This window comes from Danio rerio, chromosome 15, assembly GCF_052040795.2.
Source record: "Danio rerio strain M-AB ecotype USA chromosome 15, GRCz13ab, whole genome shotgun sequence".
NCBI lineage: Eukaryota > Metazoa > Chordata > Actinopteri > Cypriniformes > Danionidae > Danio > Danio rerio.
The window spans coordinates 20,847,586-20,874,082 of NC_141035.1; the positions used below are offsets into that span (position 1 = coordinate 20,847,586).

At 36.8% G+C, this 26,497-nt stretch overlaps 2 protein-coding genes across 14 annotated transcripts; both read right to left on the bottom strand.

Annotated features, from left to right (window-relative positions):
* Positions 1-560: 560 nt before the first annotated feature.
* Positions 561-13,150, bottom strand: LOC137487215 (E3 ubiquitin-protein ligase TRIM39-like). 5 transcript variants are annotated; one of them, XM_087283997.1, is made up of 9 exons: positions 12,577-12,926; positions 11,950-12,010; positions 11,615-11,743; positions 11,223-11,268; positions 11,029-11,124; positions 6,377-6,610; positions 6,158-6,299; positions 1,632-1,658; positions 561-1,511 (listed from the first exon to the last, which is right to left on the bottom strand). In XM_087283997.1, exons 5-9 carry the CDS (start codon positions 11,113-11,115, stop codon positions 964-966), a joined length of 1,038 nt encoding a protein of 345 aa, XP_087140123.1. In that variant the 5' UTR covers positions 11,116-11,124; positions 11,223-11,268; positions 11,615-11,743; positions 11,950-12,010; positions 12,577-12,926; the 3' UTR covers positions 561-963. The 5 variants fall into 5 exon arrangements, with proteins under 5 accessions (XP_087140123.1, XP_087140122.1, XP_087140124.1 ...); XM_087283996.1 differs by having other exon boundaries at positions 11,550-11,743; positions 12,577-12,895; XM_087283998.1 differs by having other exon boundaries at positions 11,029-11,109; positions 11,550-11,743; positions 12,577-12,873.
* A 733-nt stretch (positions 13,151-13,883) lies between these two features.
* btr16 (bloodthirsty-related gene family, member 16) lies at positions 13,884-24,858 on the bottom strand. 9 transcript variants are annotated; one of them, XM_087283317.1, is made up of 9 exons: positions 24,768-24,858; positions 23,298-23,349; positions 19,900-20,037; positions 19,508-19,553; positions 19,324-19,419; positions 18,499-18,732; positions 18,280-18,421; positions 15,296-15,322; positions 14,425-15,214 (listed from the first exon to the last, which is right to left on the bottom strand). In XM_087283317.1, coding segments are annotated over exons 3-9 (1,095 nt in total). In that variant the 5' UTR covers positions 19,902-20,037; positions 23,298-23,349; positions 24,768-24,858; the 3' UTR covers positions 14,425-14,666.
* Between the last annotated feature and the right edge of the window lie 1,639 nt (positions 24,859-26,497).

A 26,497-nucleotide genomic window follows, 5' to 3' on the forward strand; every position in this document is an offset into this window, starting at 1 on the left:
CCAAACTTTTTTTTTCCAATAAAGCCCATCCATCCATATTTTTTTTAAATGCCTCACAAGCCATAGATATGTAATTATCCATATTTAAATCTTAAACACTTTTTTGTAACTTTTGCAAGAAACTGCCTTCTTGTTCTTCTTCTTTAAAAGTGCATTTTGGTTTTATTAGTGACATTAACTGCTTGGAAGCATGTGTTTCACATAGGTTATTGTGATGATCAGCGGAGAGAGATAAAAAAAAGGCAAAAAAATCTCACATAGGCTGATGTGATTGACACATAGTTATAGAACAATGGTCTATATTCAGATACAATCTCCATCTATCCACTCTCCAAATGGCATACAAAAATCCCATCTAAATTACTAAAAAATAGGGAGAAAGATGCCTGTTAATAGCAAAAAAACATCCAGAAACATAAACCCTGCTTCACTGGACTCAAATCTGACTATCTATAACAGGAGATACTGTATGAAATGCAGATGATCGAACTGTCAATAGTCCACTGAATAATACAGCGGTCTGTAACTAACAAATAAACCAGAAAATCAGGCTGAACATGTCCTGTAAGCAAATCATGTATTAAAAAAATATACCAGTATTTACAGACATGTTTTAATGCAAGAAAACAAAAGTTTAAGGGTATAGTTCACTCTGTTCCACACCTGTTTGAGTATATTTAGTTTGTTCAACACACGATATTTTGAAGAAAGCTAGAAACCTGTAACCATTGACTTCATAGCATTGGAAATCAATGGATACAGGTTTTCAACTTTCTTCAAAATATCTTTTGTGTTTAACAGAAAGAAAGATGCTCATAAATTCTTGGAACCACGTAAGGATAAGTTAATATTCAGTAAATATTCATTACTATCCCTTTAAGAAATTGTGCTGATGTGCTGATCTAACATGAAAGTGTTCAAATAAGCATTCATATTTTTTATTTTCATATTTAGAATGTAAAATCATTCACTTTTTCTGATATGTGAGATAATCATTGGTGCTGCATTTTTACCTTTGTGTGCATTTCCAGGACTAAAGTATGGGAAAAGTTTCTCAGTGAAAGTCTGACCAGTGAAAGAGTAAATATGACACCCGGACTCCACATCATAAAAGGAGACCAAACCCTCTTCATAATCCACAAACACACCCACAACCTGAGGCTTTACTCTCAGAGACAGACAGACAGTGGGAGACTTAAACACCTGATATTGATTTCCTTTCCTAAGAGCTACAGCCCAGTATCCATCCTCAGGAGCCTCTGTGATCTTTCCCTTCCTGTTAGCTGATCCTCTGACCACTCCTAAATCCCAGTCAGTCTTTTGTTTTACCTGCACTTCAAAATAAAATCTCCCCGAGTTGAATCCCTCTTTGGCCAGGACACAGCAACAAGTGCTAAACCGCTCTGGGTTGTCTGGGAGTTCAAGCTTGATGTCGCCATTTGTCACTTGTTTCCCATCATCAGAGAGAATTAGATTAGGATGAGCTGTTTCAGGATCCATAGTTACATCCACTAAAAAAGACCAGATCATAAGAATTAGTTTAAAACAATACAGAGATTTGGATGAGATTTATGTAATAAATAACAATGTTTAATTTAAACACATGTGAACATAAATGTTACAGAGTGTACCTGCATATTGATGTATCCTCTTGAGCACTGTAGAGAAAATATGACAATCAATGTCTGTGATATCAGTTAATGAACATGTGTATAGAGCATTTTGTGGGATATAAACAAAAACAATGGTCCTAACGTATTGCCTGTTTTACATTTTTAATTTCTATAGCTTCTGAGAATCCAAATAGAGCCACATATTGATCAATAATGTTATGACAGCTGTTTAAACATTAAGTTATGATTGAATTATCTCTTGTTACAGTAAGAAGTAGTTTGATAACAAGCAGAAACCCACATAGCAAAATATCTCTGGCCCAGATCTGGCCCACACAATCAGCTTTTGCTTGGCTAACATGCCGGAGTGAATTACAGTCCATAATTGGACCAATTCTGGCTTCCATTCAAGGGCAACCTTGTTTAGTAGAATTTATTCTCTACTCAAAAATAATATAAATGTATTTTAAAAGTGGGTCAAGCTATGCCAAACTTACATGGCCCACATATACATTTTTAACATCTGTGCTAAATACTACATTTGCTATCTGGCCCAAATCCTGTGTGCCGCCTTAAGGTTGGTGCCACCTCTGCAAAACCCGGGGCATGTTTGGCCCACATGCTACATGCCAGTAGCGCACGAATGCCTGCTGTGCCAGTTTTATGCTAAATCTGGGCCTAAATTCTTTGATACCTGGGAAATGTTCATGGGCCAAAGACATCATCACATTAAAATGGTCTATAGTTCACCATTGAGGGGGCTACAATATGTCAGTGGTTGACTAATTTTAAATCTTTATCTTTGTTCCCTTTAGAAAGCCCCTTGTGTTTGTGTTATGTGAACACAGTAGTTGTGAGTAAATGGCAAGTGAACAAATTCAATCTTCTTATGAATATTGTGAGTGAATGTGTGTTTAGCTTGTGTCTTTAGCAGTATCGTAGACTTCATAATATCTATGCAAATTACAATACAGTCATTTTTGTGTACACCCAGAACAGATATAAGATTAAAAAAAACAAAATCTTTCATTAATAAAAATCCATTTTTATTATAATTGTTTCCTTCTTAGAGCCCTACATATGACATGAAAGAAAAAAATGTGGGTACAACTAATACATTTTATCACTTATTTAAATATGATTTAGCCCTCATTTTAAGTAAATTGTTCATACAACGTATTAATTTATTCCCTCAATTTACTAAATTGTGTACAAAAAAATAAACTTAGTTGGAATACCTGTCCACATACAATGTTATAGCATAGTATAGCATCAACATATTTTTAAAGCATCATGTCTAGACCGATTATGTCCTCTTGCATCCAGGCCAGCCCGTGCCAGTCCTCCTGCACCCTGGCTCTCGGATGCTCTCCGTGAGCATCGCTCAAAACTTCGGGCTGCAGAGAGAATTTGGCGGAAAACTAAAAATCCTGCACAGCTCTTAACATACCAAACTCTTCTGTCCTCTTTCTCAGCTGAGGTTACTTCTGCAAAGCAGACATATTACCGTCTGAAAATCAACAATGCCACTAATCCTCGCCTACTTTTTAAAACATTTTCCTCCCTCCTCTATCCTCCTCCTCCACCCGCATCCTCCACACTTACTACTGATGACTTTGCTACATTCTTTTGCACCAAAACTGCAAAAATCAGTGCTCAATTTGCTGCACCTACAACAAACACGCAAGGTACACCACCGACACCACACACACTCACCTCTTTTTCTCAGAGTCTGAGGTGTCCAAACTCGTGCTATCTAGCCATGCAGCCACCTGTCCACTCGATCCCATTCCCTCTCATCTCTTGCAAGCCATCTCTCCTGCAGTCATACCAACATTGACTCACATAATTAACACATCTCTTGACTCTGGTTTATACCCCACTTCATTTAAGCAGGCTAGGGTAACCCCACTGCTAAAGAAACCCAACCAGGACCATACGCTACTTGAAAACTACAGACCAGTATCCCTGCTTCCATTCATGGCCAAGATTCTGGAGAAAGTAGTGTTCAATCAAGTTCTGGACTTTCTTACTCAAAACAATCTCATGGACAACAAGCAATCCGGCTTTAAGAAAGGCCACTCAACTGGGACTGCCCTGCTCTCAGTCGTGGAGGATCTCAGACTGGCTAAAGCAGACTCTAAATCATCAGTCCTCATTTTGCTGGACTTGTCAGCTGCTTTTGACACTGTCAACCACCAGATCCTGCTATCTACGCTCGAGTCACTGGGGGTTGCGGGCACTGTTATACAATGGTTTAGATCTTACCTCTCTGACAGGTCATTCAGGGTGTCTTGGAGGGGTGAGGTGTCCAACCTACAGCATCTAAACACTGGGGTACCTCAAGGCTATGTTCTTGGGCCACTTCTCTTCTCCATCTACACATCATCTCTAGGACCAGTCATCCAGAGACATGGATTCTCCTACCACTGCTATGCTGATGATACCCAGCTATACCTCTCTTTTCATCCTGATGATCCCTCGGTTCCAGCTTGCATCTCAGCCTGCCTGTTGGATATTTCACACTGGATGAAAGATCATCATCTTCAGCTGAACCTCGCAAAAACGGATATGCTTGTAGTTTCTGCCAACTCGACTCTACACCATAACTTTTCAATCCAGATGGATGGGGCAACCATTACTGCATCCAAAACGATTAACGAGTAACGATTGATGACCAACTAAACTTCTCTGACCACATTTCTAGAACTGCTCGATCGTGCAGATTCGCACTCTATAACATCAGAAAGATCCGACCCTTCTTATCTGAACATGCAGCTCAACTCCTTGTTTAAGCTCTTGTTCTCTCCAAACTGGATTACTGCAACTCTCTACTAGCTGGGCTTCCAGCTAACTCTATCAAGCCTCTTCAGCTGCTCCAGAACGCAGCAGCACGAGTTGTCTTCAATGAACCTAAACGAGCACATGTCACTCCGCTGCTAGTTCTTCTGCACTGGCTGCCAGTTGCTCACATCAAATTCAAAGCTCTGATGTTTGCCTACAAAGTGACTTCTGGCCTTGCTCCTTCTTATCTGCTCTCACTTCTGCAGATCTATGTGCCCTCCAGAAACTTGCGTTCTGTGAATGAACGTCGCCTCGTGGTTCCATCCCAAAGAGGGAAGAAGTCACTTTCGCTCACGCTCAATCTGCCCAGTTGGTGGAATGAACTCCCTAACTGCATCAGAACAGCAGAGTCACTCGGTACTTTCAAGAAACGACTAAAAACTCAACTATTTAGTCTCCACTTCACTTCCTAATCTGCAATTGCCTCTCTGAATATCACACTAACTGTACTCAAAAAAAAAAAAAAATACTAACACTACTAATACTTCCCTTCTTAGACTTTACAGACCTGAAACTTGCCTATAGCACTTATTCATTGTTGCTCTTAGTTGCGTAAATTGCTTCCTTGTCCTCATTTGTAAGTCGCTTTGGATAAAAGCGTCTGCTAAATGACTAAATGTAAATGTAAATGTAAATGTAAATGTAATGACTTAACAATCAGCATATCATGACAGGATCGTAAAAGAAGCAGTTCACAAAGGCAGAAGCAATGCACACCCAACAATTTTTTTTTAACTTGTTCAAACTACTTAATTAAAAATAGCTGAAACAACACAATTCTTGAGATTTCATTGGGACAACTTATTTTTTTATTTTCAATCCACATAAATTTGTTAAAAATGTTAAGTTAACTTAATCAATTTGTGTTGGGACAACATAAATCAATTGTGTGTAAAAATCAATTTTGTGTGCCCAAATTACCTAGGACAAGAGCATGAATTAGTAAACTGTGCACAATTTAGTTAATCGATTGAACTAATAAATTATGCTTATTAAAGATGGATACGTGTAAAAGCTGTTGCCAGGTGACAGACACGAAAGCAAAGCGCCAAACTGGAAAGACACATGCACATCGCGGTTATTCTGCTTTTACTGAATCTTTTGGTTTTGGACATACAGGAAGCGACTCGTGTCTATCTGCTGAAAAAATATTCTAAACGTTCAGAACATATCGCAATGTCTGTAGAGGCTGTTTTTAAAGGAGACAAGCAGACATTATCACTGCTTGCCCTGGCTAAGTTCCACTTGTCAGCAAAGTACAGTACCTGATAAACAGACACACACACATCAATGAACCTTATGAAATTGATAGTTTGTTGTACAGTTGGTGGCTCACTTCCGCTATTTGGTACAATTGCATTCATACCAGAAGTGAACCGGACCAGAGTTCTCATGAACTGTACCCTAGACCACCTTTTTTACAGCGGACTCGAGTACGGTTCGTGGATGCGCACCCAAGTTCAGAAGACACGTTCACACAAGCTAAATGTAGCGGACTCAGACGTCAAACGATCCCGGGTGAGGACCAAAAGTGCAAGGGTGAAAGCATCCTTAGAGGCTTGCTAGGCAGGTGAGATCATTGGTTGGTTCTAGCTGCTGGCCCAGAATAACTTTATATTGTGTGCTTCCTTATCAATTTCCTATGATGTCAGATGCTCATTTTAAATTTACAATAATGAATACCAGCCAAAGCCTCTCACCACTTGTGCTGAGTTTGTCATCCAGAGTGTCGTGCAGCTGAGTGAGAGTTTTCCTCAGAGTCTCCACACTCAGCTGAGTGTCACTGATACTGACTTGAGTCCAGCTGCTGGTGTGTGGAGGTTTGCTCAGCTCTGGGTAAATCTACAGCAGGAGAGAGCAGAAATCCCTCAGCATGGGAAGTGTTTTGCTGTGATGTGAGCACACAGAAGGACACTGACCTGTAGGAGGTGCAGGTGATCCTCAGTATGTAAGATCTGCTCCAGCTCAGCATCTCTCCTCTTCAGCTCAGTGATCTCCTGCTCCAGATCTTTAATCAGCTCTTCAGCCTGCTTCTCTGCTGCTTTCTGCCTCTGCTCCATCATCTCCAGCAGCTCAGACTGACATCTCTCAATGCAGCGCATCAGATCAGCAAAGAGCTCAGTGCTCTCAGCTTTCTCTTTCTCTGATGTCTCCTGAAAAATATACAATTTACATGTACCTTAAGCAAATTCAAAATTCTTATAATAGTTATTTTCTAAATATTCTAATTTGCCTACCACAGTAACATTCAACATTGATATGACCATGAAAAAGGGTTCCTCAAATTGTGATTCAGTTTAAGTATTAATGAAACTGACAATCCTTTACAAACAACCTGTCTAAAAAATACAGTACAATTTACAATTGATTTAATACATAGCATACAACAGAAAATAGTTACAAATAAAATAAAACGATGGCCCAGTATACATAAATCAAGTTATCAAAAAGTTATTTAGAATAGAGCAGCAAGCGTATTAACATTGTAACAGATGTAGCTGATCAGACACATAATTATTTGGCGTACGCACAAAAACTAGGTTTCACGCTCAGAATCGCTCACGTTTGGATTTACTAACGATGAACTGAACGTGGGAATGTGCGCAGCTTCATGCCAGCTTTATGGCTGGCGTACGCACATTTTTTGTGCGTGTCTGTTTTATTTCCATTGGCGACTCCTAGAGGCAGTTGTGTTAAATTGCACTCTACAAAGTGTCTTGGAGCCTTGCAATGGCAGCTGTATGAGACGGGTTCATCTACCAGGTATATAAGGTTTCCATACCATACAGTTGACCAGCCAAACATTAAAGTGCAATTTGCAACGGTCACCTGTTTTCCCATTGTAATGGGAGCGATCTACCGCACGCACATTGCTATAAAGACACTATCTGAAGATGAATTTGCATGAGTGAATCAGAAACATTTCCATTCAATAAATGTGCAAATAAAATATGATGCACAAACTTATTAATGATTCCTACTTGTCTTTCTCGTGATAAATAGTAGGCAAAATCTGATATGTAGCGGGGAAAAAAAGAAGAATGAGTTCATCAGACGCTGGATTCGAACCGAGTTCATGCTCGAACGAGTCAAAACACGATAATATGGGTTTTACGAGCTGCGCCACTATAAGACTGTTAAGTGTACCACGACATTTTACAACTATAAATCACACTATTTCTCTTTTACCTCCACAGTGCGATGTACAGACCCAACTGTGTTAACCGCATCAGCTAAACTCTCCCCACTCTATTTTTTTCTTTTGTTATTAATTCCGGAGGACAAACTTGCACATAACACCGTTTTCCTCCGGTCCACCTCCGAAAGCAGCACCTCCAATTCACATTCTGTTCAAAGTTTCTCTTTTTGCTTGCTTTTGCCATTGCGTTTTCGTTGGGTTTTGCCAAAGTAGAGTCATTAGCATATTCATACGGGGGAGGAGGCAGGGAGGGGTTTTGTGCTCGTCCATGTTGCGCTCAGTTTCAAATTCATTCGGATGTACAAAAGAATATGCGTGGGATTTGGCAATGTTTTAGTATGATTTCCACGCAAGTCTTCGTACATGAGGCCCCAGGGGCCTCATGTATCAACGCTGCATACGCACAAAAACTTTGCGTACGCCAGGTTTCACGCTCAGAATCGCTCACGTTTGGATTTACTAACAATGAACTGAACGTGGGAATGTGCGCAACTTCACGGCAGCTTTCTGGCAGGCGTACGCACATTTTTTTTGCGTGTCTGTTTTATTTCCATTGGCGACTCCTAGAGGCAGTTGTGTTAAATTGCTCTCTACAAAGTGTCTGAGCCTTGCAATGGCAGCTGTATGAGACGGGTTCAGCAGGTATATAAGGTTTCCATACCATACAGTTGACCAGCTAAACATTAAAGCACAATTTGCAGCGGTCGCCTGTTTTCCCAATGTAATCTGAGCGATCTACCGCACGCACATTGCTATAAAGACACTATCTGAAGATGAATTTGCATGCGTGAATCAGTAACATTTCCATTCAATATTATTATATCTGTAAAATGTTACAGCACTCTGAATAGTCTCAGTGGCGCGCTCGTAAGACACATGCGAACATGTTTTGACACGTTCGAGCATTAACTCGGCTCGAATCCAGCGTCTGATGAACTCTTTCTTCTTTTTTCCCCCCGCTACATATCAGATTTTGCCTACTATTTATCACGAGAAAGACTAGTAGGAATCATTAATAAGTTTGTGCATCATATTTTATTTGCACATTTATTGAATGGAAATGTTTCTGATTCACGCTTGCAAATTCATCTTCAGATAGTGTCTTTATAGCAATGTGCGTGCAGTAGATAGCTCAGATTACATTGGGAAAACAGGCGACCACTGCAAATTGTGCTTTAATGTTTAGCTGGTCAACTGTATGGTATGGAAATCTTACATACCTATCTGAAGATGAATTTGCATGCGTGAATCAGAAACATTTCCATTCAATAAATGTGCAAATAAAATATGATGCTTATTGATATGAACTTATTAATGATTCCTACTTGTCTTTCTCGTGATAAATAGTTGACAAAATCTGATATGTAGCGGGGGGAAAAACAAGAAAGAGTTCATCAGACGCTGGATTCGAGCCGAGTTCATGCTCGAACGTATCAATTCTTGTTCACATGGGTCTTACTAGTAGCGCCACTGAGACTGTTCACCATTCTGCAACATTTTACAGATATAAACCACAATATTTCTGTTTTCAATGCACTCAGTGCGATGTTCAGACCCAACTGTGTTAACCGCATCAGCTAAACTCTCCCGCTCTATTTATTTATTTTATTGTTAATTCCGGAGAACAAACTTGCAAATAACACCGCTTTTCTCCGGTCTACCTCTGAAAGCAGCACCTCACATTCACATTCTGTTCAAAGTTTCTCTTTTTGCTTGCTTTTGCCATTGCTTTTTCGTTGGGTTTTGCCATTAGCATAGTCATTAGCATATTCATACGGGGGAGGAGGCAGGGAGGGGTTTTGTGCTCGTGCATGTTGCGCTCAGTTTCACGTTCATTCAGATGTACAAAAGAATATGCGTGAGATTCGGCGTACGCAGTGTTTCGTACATCTGAAATTTTTTCTGCGTACGCACATTTACAGCTTTGTGCGTACGCAATGTTTTAGTAAGATTTCCACGCAAGTCTTCGTACATGAGGCCCCAGGTGTTTTGCAAAAAGTCTTTTGCTCTTGTAATAATATTATGGTTTTAATCCTCCTGCAATCAATGTTTTAACACTACCACAGCTAAACAAGACTGTAAATGTTCAAGTTCATGTTTGATGTCCCTGGAGAGCTTACAAGGTGTACTGAACAATCGTTTACATTTAATGTTAACACTGTACTGTGCAACATATTGACATTTTCAGAAACTTTAAACATTCTTCATCAGCAGTCATCCAGAATCAATATGCAAATCACCAAGCTTCCCAACAAAGAACCAAAAAAGGAGTTCTTCACATCACACAAGAAATGCTAGAAACACCTCTATACTGGACTGGTGTAAACTAAATAACCCTAAAGAAACCATAGAAGGGTTAAATAGATTTTTTTTGGTTCGCTTAGTTTGGTCTTACAAAATCCAAGGTTTTTGCATGATTACACTCTTAAACTCTTATTTTTCTTCCTTTACTCTTCTCTACACTTGTATGAGTGTGTGTTTGTGTTAGGTGTTAGTTCTGTTAGATTAGTCAATAAAACTTCATTTTGTAAAAAATTTGTTGTTTTAAAACAAAAAAACGTCAATACGGGCATGCATCCATATTTTTACGCAATTGCACGTTATAATGAAAAGTAAGTGAACGAGGCCATATTTATATTCATTTCAAAATGTTTTCAAGCCAAAATAAAACGAAAGCATAATTCTCTTAAAATCTCTAGCAATTATATCACATTTGAGATCAGTTCTGTGCTGATGTTACTGCCATCTTTCAAAGAAATTCAAAATTAGACAGAAATATGGGACAAATACTTTACTGGGATGATAGCGGGACAGAAAGAGAAAATATGAAAAAATCCTAGAAAAGGTATTAAGGTGGACGGGTATGGAGTGAATCCTGTCAGGCTTTAAAACTCTGCAGCAAAGTTTTAATGATGTCCGATACTTCATTTTGAAAATATTTTGAATGTTTATTAGGGTGTTTATGAAGCCTGTTGCCAGCCTTTCAGATAAAATGAAGCAATGATAATTTCTATTTAGAAATAATAATGCAGTGATGACTTGTTGATGAGTGTGATAATTCCAAACAAATGTCTAATAATAATAACACCCTTAGAATTAACAATTTATGGATTAACTCTCAGAGTAGAGAGCGTTATGATTGTTTATGTTATTGACCCCTGCCTGTAACAGCATGAGGAACAGTGGGTGCCGCTCCAGTCAGTCTCGCTAATGCTCTTCTGTAATATTGTCTATTACTACCTGTTATAGTATATTACTTTTAATTATTTGTTATATTTCAATTAATTTTTGTTATTTGGTTCTTTTGTTTGTTGTCTTGCAGTTCCATTTTAAGCAGTTCTTGATTGTATGATTGTACATGATTGTACTCACTTTTCTAAGTGTTGCTGACTGTTTAATGTCTTGAATTGTCTTCTTTCTGTACTGGATCATCTGCTGCATATCTGTCTTCATCTTCATAATTAGAGGCTTCAGACAGAACAACACAGAGAAACAGCAGATTCAACACATCCTAACAGAAACACTGTTACAACTTGTATTTTCTACTTTTATAAAACTGCAGTTACCTTCCTCTCTTTACTCTCCTCTTCTACAGCAACAGTGTTGTGATTCCTGTGATTTGTCACAGCGCAGAGCAAACACACACATGTCTGATCATCTTTACAGAACAGCTCCAGAGGTTTCTCGTGTTTCTGGCATATATAGTTCTCAAGATTCAACACAGGATCAATTAATTTGTGTTTTAAATTTGTAACTTTTTGATGAAGATCCAGGTGAGTTTGACAGTAAGAGTTTTGACACAGCAGACAGATCTTCAGGGCTTTTTTCTTTACACCATCACAAATATCACAGAGAACTTCAAATTTTTTCTCAGGAACATTCTGCCTAAACACCTGCACAAGCTGTCTGAGTGTTGTGTTGATCTTGAGCTCTGGCTTTTTATTGAATGTGTCTTTACAGAATGGACAGTTGTAAGTCTGGCTGTTGTTCCAGCACTGGTTCAGGCAGCTCTTACAGAAGTTGTGTCCACATGGAGTGCTGACTGGATCAGTGAACGCATCCAGACAGATTAAGCACTGGAGCTCCTCTGACAGAGCCGAAGACAAACATGAAGAAGAACCATTTATCACATAAAATTCATTAATACATGCAAATCAACATTTATTTTAGCTATAATAATTATTAGTCATTACAATAAAAAAATAAGCAGAGATCTATAGTCTATGATTCAAGCTAATTATATTGGTTAGTGGCATAACTGAAGTGCATCCAGACCCTTTCTTCTGGTCTCACCTTTATTTGGTGATGTTGGTAAAGTTTCTGCCATTGGTCTTTTCAACTATTGGACAAATCACTGCACACAACACAACATGCAGTCAAAACCAAGCTTTATCATATACAACAGCTGTATTTTAAAATTAATGTTATAGCATAAATTATATTTAACATGTAGGGGAGAATTTATATTTCTTTAACATAAGTGGTATTATATATATATATATATATATATATATATATATATATATATATATATATATATATATATATATATATATATATATATATACTTTGTATACTCACCTATTGGTATAGACTGATTTTATTTATTTATTTATTTTTTTAGCTATTGGCAGTCTTTATCAATCTGTTCAATTCAAATTCCATTTGTTTTGACTGCACATTAAATCCTTGCAATTGTTGCTCAATGTATCTTATTAAAATGCCAACAACACTTTATTGGTCTTTGTATCAAATCAAACGACTTAATCTCAATCAAACTTTAATATGGTTTTAACAAAAACAACAACAAAAACTCGTGCGTTTGACTCACGGGTAAATCTTTGATTTGCCAAATACAGTACCTTTATAAGCAAGTCATTAACCCATTCTCTAAAACAATATATTGTAATCATCACTTACATGTGAGCGAGTGTCAACTGTTGTCTTATTTGCTTTCTCTTCAGTTGTTTTAATCAGTTTTCAGGGCGTTGTTGTCAGTTCACTTTCACTTTCACTTTGCAGCAGTGATGTCATACTGTTGCTCATCCATTCTGTTTTCATAGCTTCATAACCTTCAGGTTACATTAATGTACATTATGTCGGTGCAGCTGAATAAAATACAGCAAATTAAAACAATAACTTTAAAGTTATGCAACTTATCTGACGAGAAAAAAAACTAGGCTAGGCTGTAGGCTAGGGCAGGAATTGGCCTGGTCCATCAGATTTTCTTTTCTTGATTATTGGCTATACTACTTTGTCCTCATGCACATGACAGGTCGCCCCGCCCTCAATCCGTTGAACAAATCATCAGTAAAAAGATGTATTCTGAATATTGAGGACATGTGAATTCAATTATTTAAATCAATTAAAAATGACTATATTTTGTAAAAGTGTAGTGATGGTAAATTTACTAAGAACTTTAAATTTAAGCCTCAAAACAAAACTTACATTATATACAAGAGTTTTATGAGGTGGTATAAGTTAAATGCAACACAAATGTCTTGATACCTCAGGCTGTTGATGTTGCCATCCACTCTGCAGATCTCTCGCACGTCCCCATACTAAATGTGACCCCAAACCATGATTTTTTCTTTACCAAATATGATTGATATCTATGAGAATATTGGGTCCATGCGGGTTCCAATAGGTCTTCTGCAGTATTTTTGATGATTGGGATGCAGTTCAACAGATGATTCATCTAAAAATCTAACTTCTGCCACTTTTCCAAATGATCAACTAGAAGTCAAGTAACAGTATTATTTGTTGCTCTTTTAACTGGGATCAACCGCGAGACTTTTGTCAGGTAGTGTATAGTACGGTATGTGAAGGGTCTGCACACAAAACACTTGTTCGCTAGACACAGTCAGAGGTGTAGCAATAGCGAGTTATTCCAATTTGTGAAAATGTTAGTTTCACTTTTATTAATTAATCATTCAGAAAATTGCTGATGACACTCTTTTTAGATGAACACAAAGTATGAGTGAAAGCACAGATACCCTTTATAATATACTCAAGTAAATGTATTTCCTTAAGCTTTTCACACTGATAACTATTACTAATTATAATACTGATAATTCAAATGTGCAGACAAGTGATAAAAAAACAAAAAACAAAAATAGGCTACCATGTATTTAAGCATATAAAATGAGTAAAAACAAAATTTTCTAGGTGTGCTGGCAAATCGTCACCTTAGAAATGTAAGATTTGATATGACATGTTTGTCAAAATTGAGTTATTGACATTCTTTTTAATTGTTTTATCATATTTACATTATGGGATGTTTTTTCTAAGTTGTTTCCATTTTAAAACTTTTTATTTAAAAACAAATGCTACACACTATGCTATGGAATTTTACTATGTAATGCAAAAACTCTGAAGCTCAATATTTCAAAATCATTCAGAACGCAGATAGAACCTAATTCAAAGTTGAAAAATGACATAAAAACAGAACAAAATGGAATACAATTTTAAGAGAAACATGCAATCTCACATTTTACATGTGCTACGGTCCACTCAGGTCGTAATATATATATATATATATATATATATATATATATATATATATATATATATATTTCCACATTCAAGCATTTCATATACTGAGTTTAAACAGCGGAAAGGTTCACAAATAGACAGTCAAAACTAAATAGACTTTTCATTTGCAATAATAAATCTTAAAATTCAGCAGTAACTTTTTCCCGAATTGAAAAAGCACTAAAGCTGTGGGGATCTCCTGCTCTTTGCTCAAGTTGATTCAGACTTGTGAAATCAGTGTATCATCAATTTAATCATTAAAATCAGCTCACAAGTGTATAAATACTTTCAGATTACATGGTTGCACTACAAATAATCATATCTGTCAAGTAATATATGTTCCACAATTTTTATTTTCTCAGGAAAACAATATGTAGCATGAATCTGTGGAAGTAGCTCTTGCTGAATATTCTGCTGTACTTGCATATTTTAACAAGAACTCGTAGTGTTAAAAGATTCATATTTATGTAGTAAATTCACATATTATTTTTTACATTTAAGATGATCAGTGGTGCAGCATTTTTACCCTCATTTGTAGTACCAGGGCTGAAGTATGGAAAGACTTTCTCACTAAAAGTCTGACCTGTAAACGAATAAATTAGGGAGCTGGACTCCACATCATAAAAAGACACCAAACCCTCCTCATAATCCACAAACACACCCACAACCTGAGGCTTCACTCTCAGAGACAGAGAGACAGTTGGAGACTCACGAGCCTTGTACTGGCTTCCATTCCTCAGAACTATAATCCAGTATCCATTCACAGGACTCCCTGTGATCGTTCCCTTCCTGTTAATTGATTCTCTGGCTACTCCTAAATCCCAGTCAGTCTTTCCTTTCACCTGCACCTCAAAATAAAATTTCCCTGAGTTGAATCCCTCTTTTGCCAGGACGGAGCAACAACTGTCAAACCTCTTTGGGTTGGCTGGGAGTTTCTGCACAGTGGCTCCGTAAGTCACTTGTTTTCTATCATCAGACAGGATGAGTTTTGAATAAGCTGTATCAGGATCCAGAGTCACGTCCACTAAAAAACAGAGAGAGATCAGACAAGATTCTTAACCTCACAACAAACTTTGATGGTGTAAATGCACATCACAGACTGTACCTGTGTTTTGCTGCATCCTCTTCAGAACTGCGAAGACAAATGACATTAAAAGATTATGAGGAAAGTTTATGACAAAAGAACTTGTGTATTCTATTCCTTCAGGTTAACCTACTGTATAGTGTTATTTGAAAGAGCTTTAACTGTATATTACAATATGGTCACTTTAGATATCAGCCAATTAACGCATCTTTAGCATCAGAAACACATTGTTCCGCTTGTGTAATACTATGGCCCAATCCCAATTCTACCCTTTACCCCTACCCCTCTTTTGGCACGTTCGCATGAAGGGGCAGGGGTGTCCCAATTCTCCATAGCTTGAAGGTATAGGGCTAAAGGGAAGGGCTAGATAGCCCTTGAAATGGGGATTTTTCAGGATCACATTGATACCAAGGGGTAAGAAAATTTCCCAGAATACACCCTCTACAACGGCAGCATGGCTACACACTTACTGGAGATGCACAAATTAGAATTTTTTTTTGTCATTATTACAAATCTTTACAACAAACAAGCATATGCTTTAATACATTTATAACCGCACTCATGTTTTACAATCATGCTTTTTAAATAGAAAAAAAACACACACTAAAACCGCTAAATTTCACTATCTATAATTTATAATAAAAACGCGTATAGTAGTTATTATAAATATTATTATTATTATTATTAATAATAATAACTTCTATAGTAGTCCCACACAATATATTTTTATATCTGTCATTTAATGTCACTTGAATACCCTGTCACAAATGTTTGGTGACAGGGAAATACCTTTTTACAGTGTCTGCTATAATGTCAATGTTGTTTTGGTGATGTTGAAATGGTTATCTCCATCCAAAGTAACTGATTTGTCACTTCATTTGTCAAAACTACTTCCAGCAGCTTTCATGTTGTTGCCAATTTCTTCATCATCAGAATGTCAGTTTCATTTTAGTTTTTTGGCTGTTCCTAGTCTTGTTTGCACTCATTGTGTAAAATTTTAATTCCTCGTTCTTTTGTTGAACTTTAGATTCAATATTTTGATTGTTGGGGCGACGCGGTGGCACAATAGGTAGTGTTGAGGGTCGCTGGTTCGAGCCTCGGCTGGGTCAGTTGGGGTTTCTTTGTGGAGTTTGCATGTTCTGCCTGCGTTCGCGTGAGTTTCCTCCGGGTGCTCTGGTTTACACCACAGTCCAAAGACATGCGGTACAGGTGAATTTGATAGGGTAAATTTTCCATAGTGTACGAGTGTGAATGAGTGTGCATGGATGGGTTTCCCAGAGATGGGTTGCAGCTGAAAGGGCATCCGCTGCATAAAAACGTGCTGGATAAGTTGGCGGTTAATTCTTCTGTGGTGACCCCGGATTAATAAAGGGACTAAGCCGAAAAGAAAATGAATGAATTAATTCTGGTTGTTATTGTAGGGTTAGTTATAAACTACTGTAGCTGCAAAAGCTGCAACCTGTTAGCACCTTGCTAGAAACATATCTATAATTTTATTTTATTCGAACACTTTGTGCACCCAAAAAGTTGTAAAAACAACTTTGTCGACCTGTATCTTCTTTATCAGATGAGTGCACATGAGGATTTACACGGGCAATACAATGCAATGTGCATTCTCTGGCCGCATTTACACTACACTGTTCAAGTGACTCAATTCCGATTTTTTTCTCCCATGTGGCACAGATTGGATATGGCCCATGTAAATGAAAGCAGAAACAAATCACATGGATTCCGATTTACTCAAATTAGACTCAGGCCTTGTTCATATGTGGAAATTTATCCAATATGAATCGGATCTGTGTTCTTATGTCTGCAGTGTAAGCAAGTAGATCGGATTTTCACCCGTCAATGAGAGTCGCGCGTCATTAATAACCATAGCGAAAGATGTCAAGTCTGACATTTCATTTTAGAACAGACTTCAGCAGAGTCCCAAACCTTAAATCCCATACATGAGGACTTAAACAGCTTTCATATTGTCATATGGCACAGGCCTAAGCATATTATTGAGAGTGAGAGAGCGCAATGTCCGCCATGTAACCAATATAGACTAAGGTAAAACTATTGCATAGCTACATCACATGCATAAATCACGCCATGGACATTACATTAAGATGCCTAAAGGTTTAAAAAAAAAAGACTATATATCAAAAGAAGATGGACAAATGACAGCCTTTCTTTCATAAACTAGAGTAAAACAGCTTGTCAAAAGCTGCAAACAGATTACATACAGGAATAGAGAAAAGAGCACTCTAATTATCAGCTGTTAGTCAGCGCTCGCTCTTTTTTTCCTGGTCATTGCGCCATTGCCGTGTGCTGTGTAAATGCAGACAATCGGATACGAGTCACTTTTAAAAGATGAGGTAAGCAGGTCATCAAAAAAATCAGATACAGTCAAAGTCGGAATTGACCATCAAGATCTGCAGTGTAAATGCAGCCTCTGACGCCCTGACGTGGAAGTAAAAATATAGTTGAGTCTTATTTACAATTTTTTAGTACATTAAGTGTTTTACAGTTTTGAATACAGTTTTTGATTACAGTACTGAAGCAACATGGGATGCTTTGACAATGTTTTTGGTTCCTTCAGTGGACATTTAACGTCTTGGGACTGTTGCTGTCTATGGATAAGAGAACTGTTGGATTCCATATAAAATATCCTAATTTGTGTACTGCAGATGTGTGGTAGTCTTAGGGGTTTGGAACAACATGAGTATGAGAAATTGATAAGATATTTTTTATCTTTGAATGAACTAAACCTTGTATAAACACAGCTAGCCATGGAGTAATAGAGGCATGCAATATGTTTTTGACAGAGGAAAAACTTTTGCTCTATCCAAGAAACCGAAACATGAGGTTAAGGACTTAATGGACGACTGGAGTAATGCCCCTCGACATGGAGCCTCTGGGACCACCGAACATAGGAACTCTTTTATGTTTTATCCTAGGTTTCTTTATCTTCAGGCACATGGTTTTCCATAACGTCAGAAAAAAGTTTGATACTCTCTTACCAGTTTTGGTGAGTCTCAATTCCTGTTTGTCATGCAGCTGAGTGAGAGTTTTCCTCAGAGTCTCCACACTCAGCTGAGTGTCACTGATACTGACATGAGTCCAGCTGCTGGTGTGTGGAGGTTTGCTCAGCTCTGGGTAAATCTACAGCAGGAGAGAGCAGAAATCCTTCAGCATTGGAAGTGTTGCGCTGTGATGTGAGCAGACAGAAGGACACTGACCTGTAGGAGGTGCAGGTGATCCTCAGTGTGTAAGATCTGCTCCAGCTCAGCGTCTCTCCTCTTCAGCTCAGTGATCTCCTGCTCCAGATCATTAATCAGCTCTTCAGCCTGCTTCTCGGCTGCTTTCTGCTTCTGCTCCATCATCTTTAGCAGCTCAGACTGACATCTCTCAATGCAGCGCATCAGATCAGCAAAGAGCTCAATGCAGTCGGTTTTATCTTTCTCGGATGTTTTCTGTTAAAGTAATGAACATGATTTTGTCATTTCAGCGCCTTAAGCAAATCAAACATTATAATACAGAGAATAGGCCAACTGAATATACAACTGAAGAAACTAAACAAAGTAATATAAAAATTACATACTCTAATGATCCTGAAGCTAGGGCTGGACCCTTCTACCCCAGTTGATCTTACTTGGTAACACCTACTTACTGGACATTATTTGGCATTTAACACAGCCAAAATGAATGGTGCCAGCAAGAAAACAATTTGGGTTAAACACTTGAGAGACTGTATCAGACATGTTTCAATCCTGATTTTGTACCCATTATTCCACTATTAACGTTGTTATTATAATCTACCTTTCTGTCTTGTGGATCTCTGGCTATGGTGTAAATAGTTGTAAATCATAAAGGTTGCCCAATTAAATAAGAATAATAAAATACACACTCTCTGCATTATCTTTATTATCTTAACCAGTAAAGTGAAATAGATTAAATAGAGGAAAAACTTGGAAATGCACAGCACCAGTATAAAATTACACTGTGAGGAAACTTTAATATGATGCATATATAATATTTGATAAAAAATCCCAATAAGAACTCACTTTTTTATGATCCATTGAACATTTGATATCTTGAATTGTCTTCTTTCTGTACTGGATCATCTGCTGCATATCTGTCCTCATCTTCATAATCAGAGGCTTCAGACAGAACAACACAGAGAAACAGCAGATTCAACAGCATCCATCAAAAACATACTTTTTTATATAAAAATCGCATTGCTGTTACCTTCCTCTCTTTACTCTCCTCTTCTACAGCAACAGTGTTGTGATTCCTGTGATTTGTCACAGCGCAGAGCAAACACACACATGTCTGATCATCTTTACAGAACAGCTCCAGAGGTTTCTCATGTTTCTGACATATATAGTTCTCAAGATTCAACACAGGATCAATTAATTTGTGTTTTAAATTTGTAACTTTTTGATGAAGATCAAGGTGAGTTTGACAGTAAGCGTTTTGACACAGCAGACAGATCTTCAGGGCTTTTTTCTTTACACCATCACAAATATCACAGAGAACTTCGGATGTTTTCTCAGGAAAGTTTTGCCTAAACACCTGCACAAGCTGTCTGAGTGCTGTGTTGATCTTGAGCTCTGGCTTTTTATTGAATGTTTCTTTACATAATGGACAGTTGTAGGTCTGGCTGTTGTTCCAGCACTGGTTCAGGCAGCTCTTACAGAAGTTGTGTCCACATGGAGTGCTGACTGGATCAGTGAACGCATCCAGACAGATTGAACACTGGAGCTCCTCTGATAGAGCTGAAGACAAAAATAAGCACAATTTATTGCACTTGTTTAGTATTTTCTCCCTCTAATTTCCAGCTTATTGTGTTTTATTTAAGAAAATGACACCTAAAGGGGAAATAAAAATTATAAAACAACCCACATTTACCTTACATGATTGAAAGACCCGTTTTTTTAGGCATATGCATAGAGCCCCTAATATGGGTTTTTAAAATGACCTTCCATGTAGTGTGTAACAGCACTAAGTGAATGAAAACATCCAGATGATGCTTAAATCTGAAAGTGCACCATGTTTAAAACTATCAATTCTTTAACGCAATAGTTGACTCAGAGTCAAATGAATGAATCGTGTTGGGCTCGGATCAATTGCCTAAATGCATCGACGTCGATACGATAAATCACCAAATATGTGCCGGTTCCGCTAAAACGTGAACATGCCTTTTCCTTCACATACTAGCGGAGCACAGGGGATCATGGGACTGATCATGACACAAAAATGACATTTATAGACAGATGGAGATTTGGCTGCGGGGAATAAAGGGTCAAAGTTTATTTTCACAATAACACCATTGTAAATGTTCGTTCCTGTCATTTTTCTGATTTTTGACACAATAACCTACTCTGCAACGCGGTATTTGTCAGCCGTTTGCTATTAAAGGAAGGAGCAGCAGAGAAAATTATGTATAGGACTTTGTCAGTGTAACAAATGGGTTATTTTTTGTTTTTCTCCTGTTGCGCTCAACAAACAACTAAATGAAAAGAGAAAGGTCTTATGACCTTAAGGTTAACTTTACAACTTTCTCCAAATTTCAGGAGGTAGAATATTGACTAAATAATCATGCTGACACTCAAATTTGTGCTTTGCAATCAGAAATAATGTGCACCTAGCTGAGAGAGAAGGTGGGCTTGATCAACTAACACTTCACTCTTACCTATTAGGCCGACCTTTGGCCAGCACCCAAATTTTGACTATAAAGATTAGGGTTTCTTGCTAAAACATTGGAAGCTTAGCAGTGGGATAAGTGCACATCGCCCGGCATTCTCGGCCACACCTGTTGGTTTTCCAATGTGACTGCAAAGGGCTCCCCAGTCTTTGAAGAGGAAAATGATGGCATGTCTCTGAGGTTGTATATACTTACTTCAAATTGCTTAGGGTTTTATTATCTATGTTTTATTCATGTAATCTCATCTTTATTTCACATTATAAGCCTTTTATGCAATTTTGTTGTATTTCGATTAATGATGTCCATGAGTATGATTCATGATTATTGACTATTATTGTGATAATTGATATCAGTAGTGTGTACCAGCAATAAACAGTTGAATTGCTTGATTAGTATGGTGTATGGATCGTTATTGGTGCCTTCTCTTGTCGATTAGCACCACACTTGTCTCACTTGCATAAACACAAACCATACTAAAACCTTTTTGGTTTGCTGAAACATTTTACATGCTAAAATTTGGGGCATAATAAAACAGACAGGGATTTTATCAATAACTGCTAACAGTTCATATGGACCAGTTTCTTCTTCTTCCGATTCATGCAAGTATGATTAAAATGGTTGCCTCGTTTTCTGTAGTTTGCATAATATGTATTTAATTGTGTGTTGTAACTTGTATTTGCTCTTCATGGCTTGTAATGACATATCTATTATGGATCAGTGCTTGTAATGTATTTCTCAGGTTAAACCTTTATGGGCTATTCACATATCACGTCCAAAACCAAGTAGAAGATGTGATGCATGCTTCTTTTGTTGCTATGGCCATCACCAGCTGTTCCTCACACACGTTGTACAGGCAAATTTCAAAATAGTTTAATTTGTTTTGCTACTGTGTGGATTTATTCTGAATGCGTGTTGTTATTACTTGGGGTTAGGGTTTCAGAGTAGAGTAATATGCTGGTGTTTAACTGCATAGCCTTAATGTTGGGCTCTTATATACTCTATGCTACTTCTTAACCATGCTGGGCTTTTCTCTCTGTCTTGTGCTGAACCCAGTCGACCAAGCGCAGATTAGATTCACGCTAAGGAGGGGTTTGGGAACAAATGAATTACTTATGAATCATATGGGAGTCGTTGGGATAATTAGGTCAAATAATTGTATATTATAAGACAATGAAAGTTTTTTTTTGACCTTGCATGCATATCAGACTGTTGTTGCAGACCCCCAAAACCAAAATATGACCCTTTTTAATTCATAATAGGGGCTCTTAAAAATATGAAACTGATAAAAATTAGAGTTGACTTTTAAATTTTGTGGGTGGTCGTGGCTGTGGAGGGGAATCGTCCTAAAATATGGGGGCAGTATAATAAACAGTATGCTGAGAATCAGAGTCATTATCTTAACCTGATTGAAAATCTCTGGAAAATCTTTACCAACAAAAAAAGAAACTACAACAATCAGTGAACTGTGGAAGAGACTAAAGAATGTAGCAAGATCATATCAGAGCAGTGTGAGATGTATGCTGAATTGACATCATTCAAAGCAAGGATCCTGTACTTTTTTGACTGCTGTAGCTTTCAGAGTTTTTTCTCTAAGTTCAGAGTCTGTTCTCTAATTTTGATTACTGTTTTTTGAGTTCTTGTTAAAGTGCTTTGGCTATTTTGTCAAACGGCTTTTGGGATGGATCATCTACTACTAAATATTAGCATTTAGAATCCATATGTTAATGCCTAGTCATTTAGCTTCTTTTAAATTGTTGTTGCTATAGAAACATTCTGACAGATTCAGACAATCGTCTCATTTAAAAAGAACACCTTACAAGAAGTTCCTTACAATCCACTCATCCTGTGAGCATCTGTAGAAGCATTGTCTGTAAGTTTATTATCTGTCTCTATATTCTGTATTTATAATCTCAGATATTAATGTTATTGTAACGAAGTTATGAACATAGATAACTAAAGCTCATTGTATGCACATCTTTTTACATAGTTTCACTCTTTTTTAACATACTCAATGTGGCATGGAATAAAGCAGCATTTTCCCACAATCTCACGTGTTGGAAAGAGTTTTTCTGTCTGTCTAACTTTGGAAAGAGACACACCGGAGTGAGGACAGAACTGCTTTAATAAAAAGTGTTTATAAACTTTTCCCTAATTATATATTATATATATATTTATATATATATATATATATATATATATATATATATATATATATATATATATATATATATATATATATATATATATATATATATATATATATATATATATATATATATATATATATATATATATATAAAATGTTAAATATATCAGTTTCACTGTACTCACTTTGTTTTTGTGATGAGTCTGAATATTCTGCCATAGTTGTTCCTCTTTAGCTCTAAACAGAGAAAAGACAACACACAAACATGACCAATGACAAACAACTGAACACAGCTTAAAGACCTAGTTCACCCCAAAAAATAATATTTACTGTAAATGCAATTAAGTAGGTGGATTTTTATTTTTAAAATTAGAAAAGATTTAAGTTATGAAATTGAGGTCTAACTGTGGTTAGAGGTTCAAAAAAATCAACTCAATGTCAATGATTACAATCACTTCGAGAGTAAATATATCGAAAGATATGAGGTGTTATGAGGTTTGACTGGTCCATGCAAGTACTGAACATTATTTATCAATAAGTCATTAATGCAAATGCTCATATGATGGCCCTGGAAATGTTTATGACAGTCTGTAGTGTCAGTGTGAGCCTTCTGTCTCTCTCTCTCACACACACACACACACACACACACACACACACACACACACACACACACACACCTTTCTGTAGTATACATACTATACTATCTGTAGTATACATACTAGGTGAGCTCATACAGTATACGATGATAGGTTGCATTCCACACAGTGAACTTAGCTACTCAGCTTTGGATAAGGTCATCATTTTGTCAATAATGTTCAGCTTCCATTAGGCCTCTCCATGTCACTTAAAAAACTCAATGTAGTGTCCCTGTACAATATCTTTTGATAAAAAGAAACAAAAGCATATTTACACTGTGAATTGCTAATCCTGTGACTGATTTCAGATGACAATTAGATCTATATTTAAGAGGAGGAATCCAGATGAGGAACATTTGAATGGACTGCACATAGTGATGCAATCAAAATCATTGGTCCAAATTTGCATAAGTTGAGAGACTGTAAGGTTTTATTACATTTATTATTAATACAAAGTTTGTCAAAGATTTAGACATTAAGGATAACATATTAAAAACATGTTTTGTTTCATGAGCACTATGTTCTACTGAACCAAACAGTACATTAAAGAAAATAACTGATATTAAAAGTTAAAAGTTAAATATATTTTGGACATTTGAATATTTATTCATAAATTATATACTGTAGATACTACAAAAATCTTCCTTGCACAATGATATATTTTCTGAAAACAATGACCCACTTAACCAGTCTGAGTCTGACAGAGAAGCAAAACAATTAGATTCAGGAAGTTGGGAATCCTTCTTAAAGTAGTTGACAAACATACATTTAAAATATAACTATAAATAAGCCTTTTTTTACCTTTCATTTCGTTATACGTTCATTCACCTCGTGGTTTTTGCATGACAATACGTCACTTTACTCCAAAACAAACGATAGACAAACAAAACAGGTTATTAAAAAAAAAATCAAACTAGAAAACGTGTTCGGCTCTACTGTAAACATGTACTATCCAACGACTTCTCTTATTACTTTCAAAACCCCTAAGAAAGCTGTTTAGAAAATTTCCATATTACATACCTGCAGTGAATGTCAGCAGATTCAGTTTCAGTTTGACTGAAAAATCATGTTTAAGCATACCTGTAGCCCCTCCCAACTTCCTCACTTCCTCATGGTACAAAACTTTATTCCGTATATTTGAAAAGGCTGATTCGGCAAAAAAGAAAAAGAAAAGAAAATGTCCTCTCTAATTTATAATTATATAATGAATTCTTCTAATTATACAGATTTTTCAAAACTCAGACATTATGAGTAAGACAGAGATTTGATTGTTCTTTTTAAGCGTAATAATAAGACATTATAACAGAAACTGAAAAAGACATTTTAAATAATTTGGTTAAAAAACTTTAGAAAGCGTATATGTGCTTATAAACTCATTTGTTCAGTTGAACAACGTTTACTGAAAGCGTCAGCCCTGAACCTGCCACAACACATACTTTAGAATGCTTACTTTCACTTCCACTTTGTATTGTTGAAGAGATATTTATTTTGCTTTGTCTGACTTCCTTAAATAAACACAAACTATGCTTGTCCTTCAAGATCATAAATGAAATGTGAATGAAAAAGCTACTAAATGTCTTAGAAATTAATTAAAAACAAGATGACAAATAATAGGTATTTGAAATAATTTCTACAACCTAAAAATAATTGTAATTATTTTACAATCAAAAGTTATTACTCTAATTGTAATAACTCACTTATTTATTTATTTATTTATTTATTTATTTATTTATTTATTTATTTGTTTGTGTGTGTGTGTGCGTGTGTGCGTGTGTGCGTGTGTGCGTGTGTGTGTGTGTGTGCGTGTGTGTGTGTGTGTGGTATTTTCACCCCACTGGCAGTGTGTTCCAAATAGGATATATTGCCCTCCCATAAATAAATAAATAAATAAATAAATAAATAAATAAATAAATAAATAAATAAATAAATCATGGCTGTCATAATGTTCCAAACCGAATTCTCAAATCTGGACAATTTGAAGAGCCCTTTGGAACAAAGGATATTGAAGAATACAACTAATGGACACTTTAGGCCAAAATTCTTTGAACAGGAAGGTTGTTTGGAATTATTGCATTTAATTCAAAAAGGCTCATCCATACTGCACGCACTAATACCTTCAGAGGGACCTCCGGATAGGGATGAGTCCTTCTGAAAAAGTGATTAAAAAGTCCACAATATAATTTACACTATTATTTCAGACACAACTACAAATGTCTGTTACCACAAATAGTGTCCTAGTTCAGTGAAAGGGGCAATTTCATTTCAAACACAGGCCTTACAGAAAATGTTTTTGTTCAGGTAATTTGTTTGTATGTTGGTCAACATAATTATTATGGCTAAATTAAACTTTCATTTTATCAATGCTTTACAAGTTTAAACTTTATTGTCCATTCTGCACAGAAAGGAAATTTGTCTTTAGCACTGGATTTAAGACAATGATTGCTTACACACAACAATCACACAATAACAACACTCTTCAAGACAACTACATAAGTTAAAAGTTTAAAACCCAAATTAGCCTCAGCCCCTCTTCATCTTCAGGTAACATGCCGGATCCGTTACCCCGATTTGTTCCGGGACCTCGCAATTTACAGTACAAATTAAGCACTGGCAGCGCCAATTATAAAATCACGCCGTTGGCGCTGTTCAGTGAGTTATCTTCCTATTTCCCCTCGCTGTTGTGTTGTGTGTGTGAGCAGATCGCTCTAAGTTCTCTGTGTGGCAGTGAAATTTTTCTGTCCAAAACGCTT

What these genes read in the sequence shown, in the direction of transcription:
- LOC137487215 (XM_087283994.1), bottom strand. Translation starts at nt 11,983, where the DNA reads ATGGCAGAAACTTTACCAACATCACCAAATAAAG. An exon ending in ACCAACATCACCAAATAAAG is followed by an intron (nt 11,744 to 11,949) that starts GTGAGACCAGAA and finishes CGGCTCTGTCAG; the next exon opens with AGGAGCTCCAGTGCTTAATC. An exon ending in AGTCAGCAACACTTAGAAAA is followed by an intron (nt 6,611 to 11,028) that starts GTGAGTACAATC and finishes TATATTTTTCAG; the next exon opens with GAGACATCAGAGAAAGAGAA.
- btr16 (XM_087283315.1), bottom strand. Translation starts at nt 23,331, where the DNA reads ATGGCAGAATATTCAGACTCATCACAAAAACAAA. An exon ending in AGACTCATCACAAAAACAAA is followed by an intron (nt 20,038 to 23,297) that starts GTGAGTACAGTG and finishes TTTTGTCTTCAG; the next exon opens with CTCTATCAGAGGAGCTCCAG. An exon ending in GAGGATGCAGCAAAACACAG is followed by an intron (nt 15,215 to 15,295) that starts GTACAGTCTGTG and finishes TCTGTTTTTTAG; the next exon opens with TGGACGTGACTCTGGATCCT.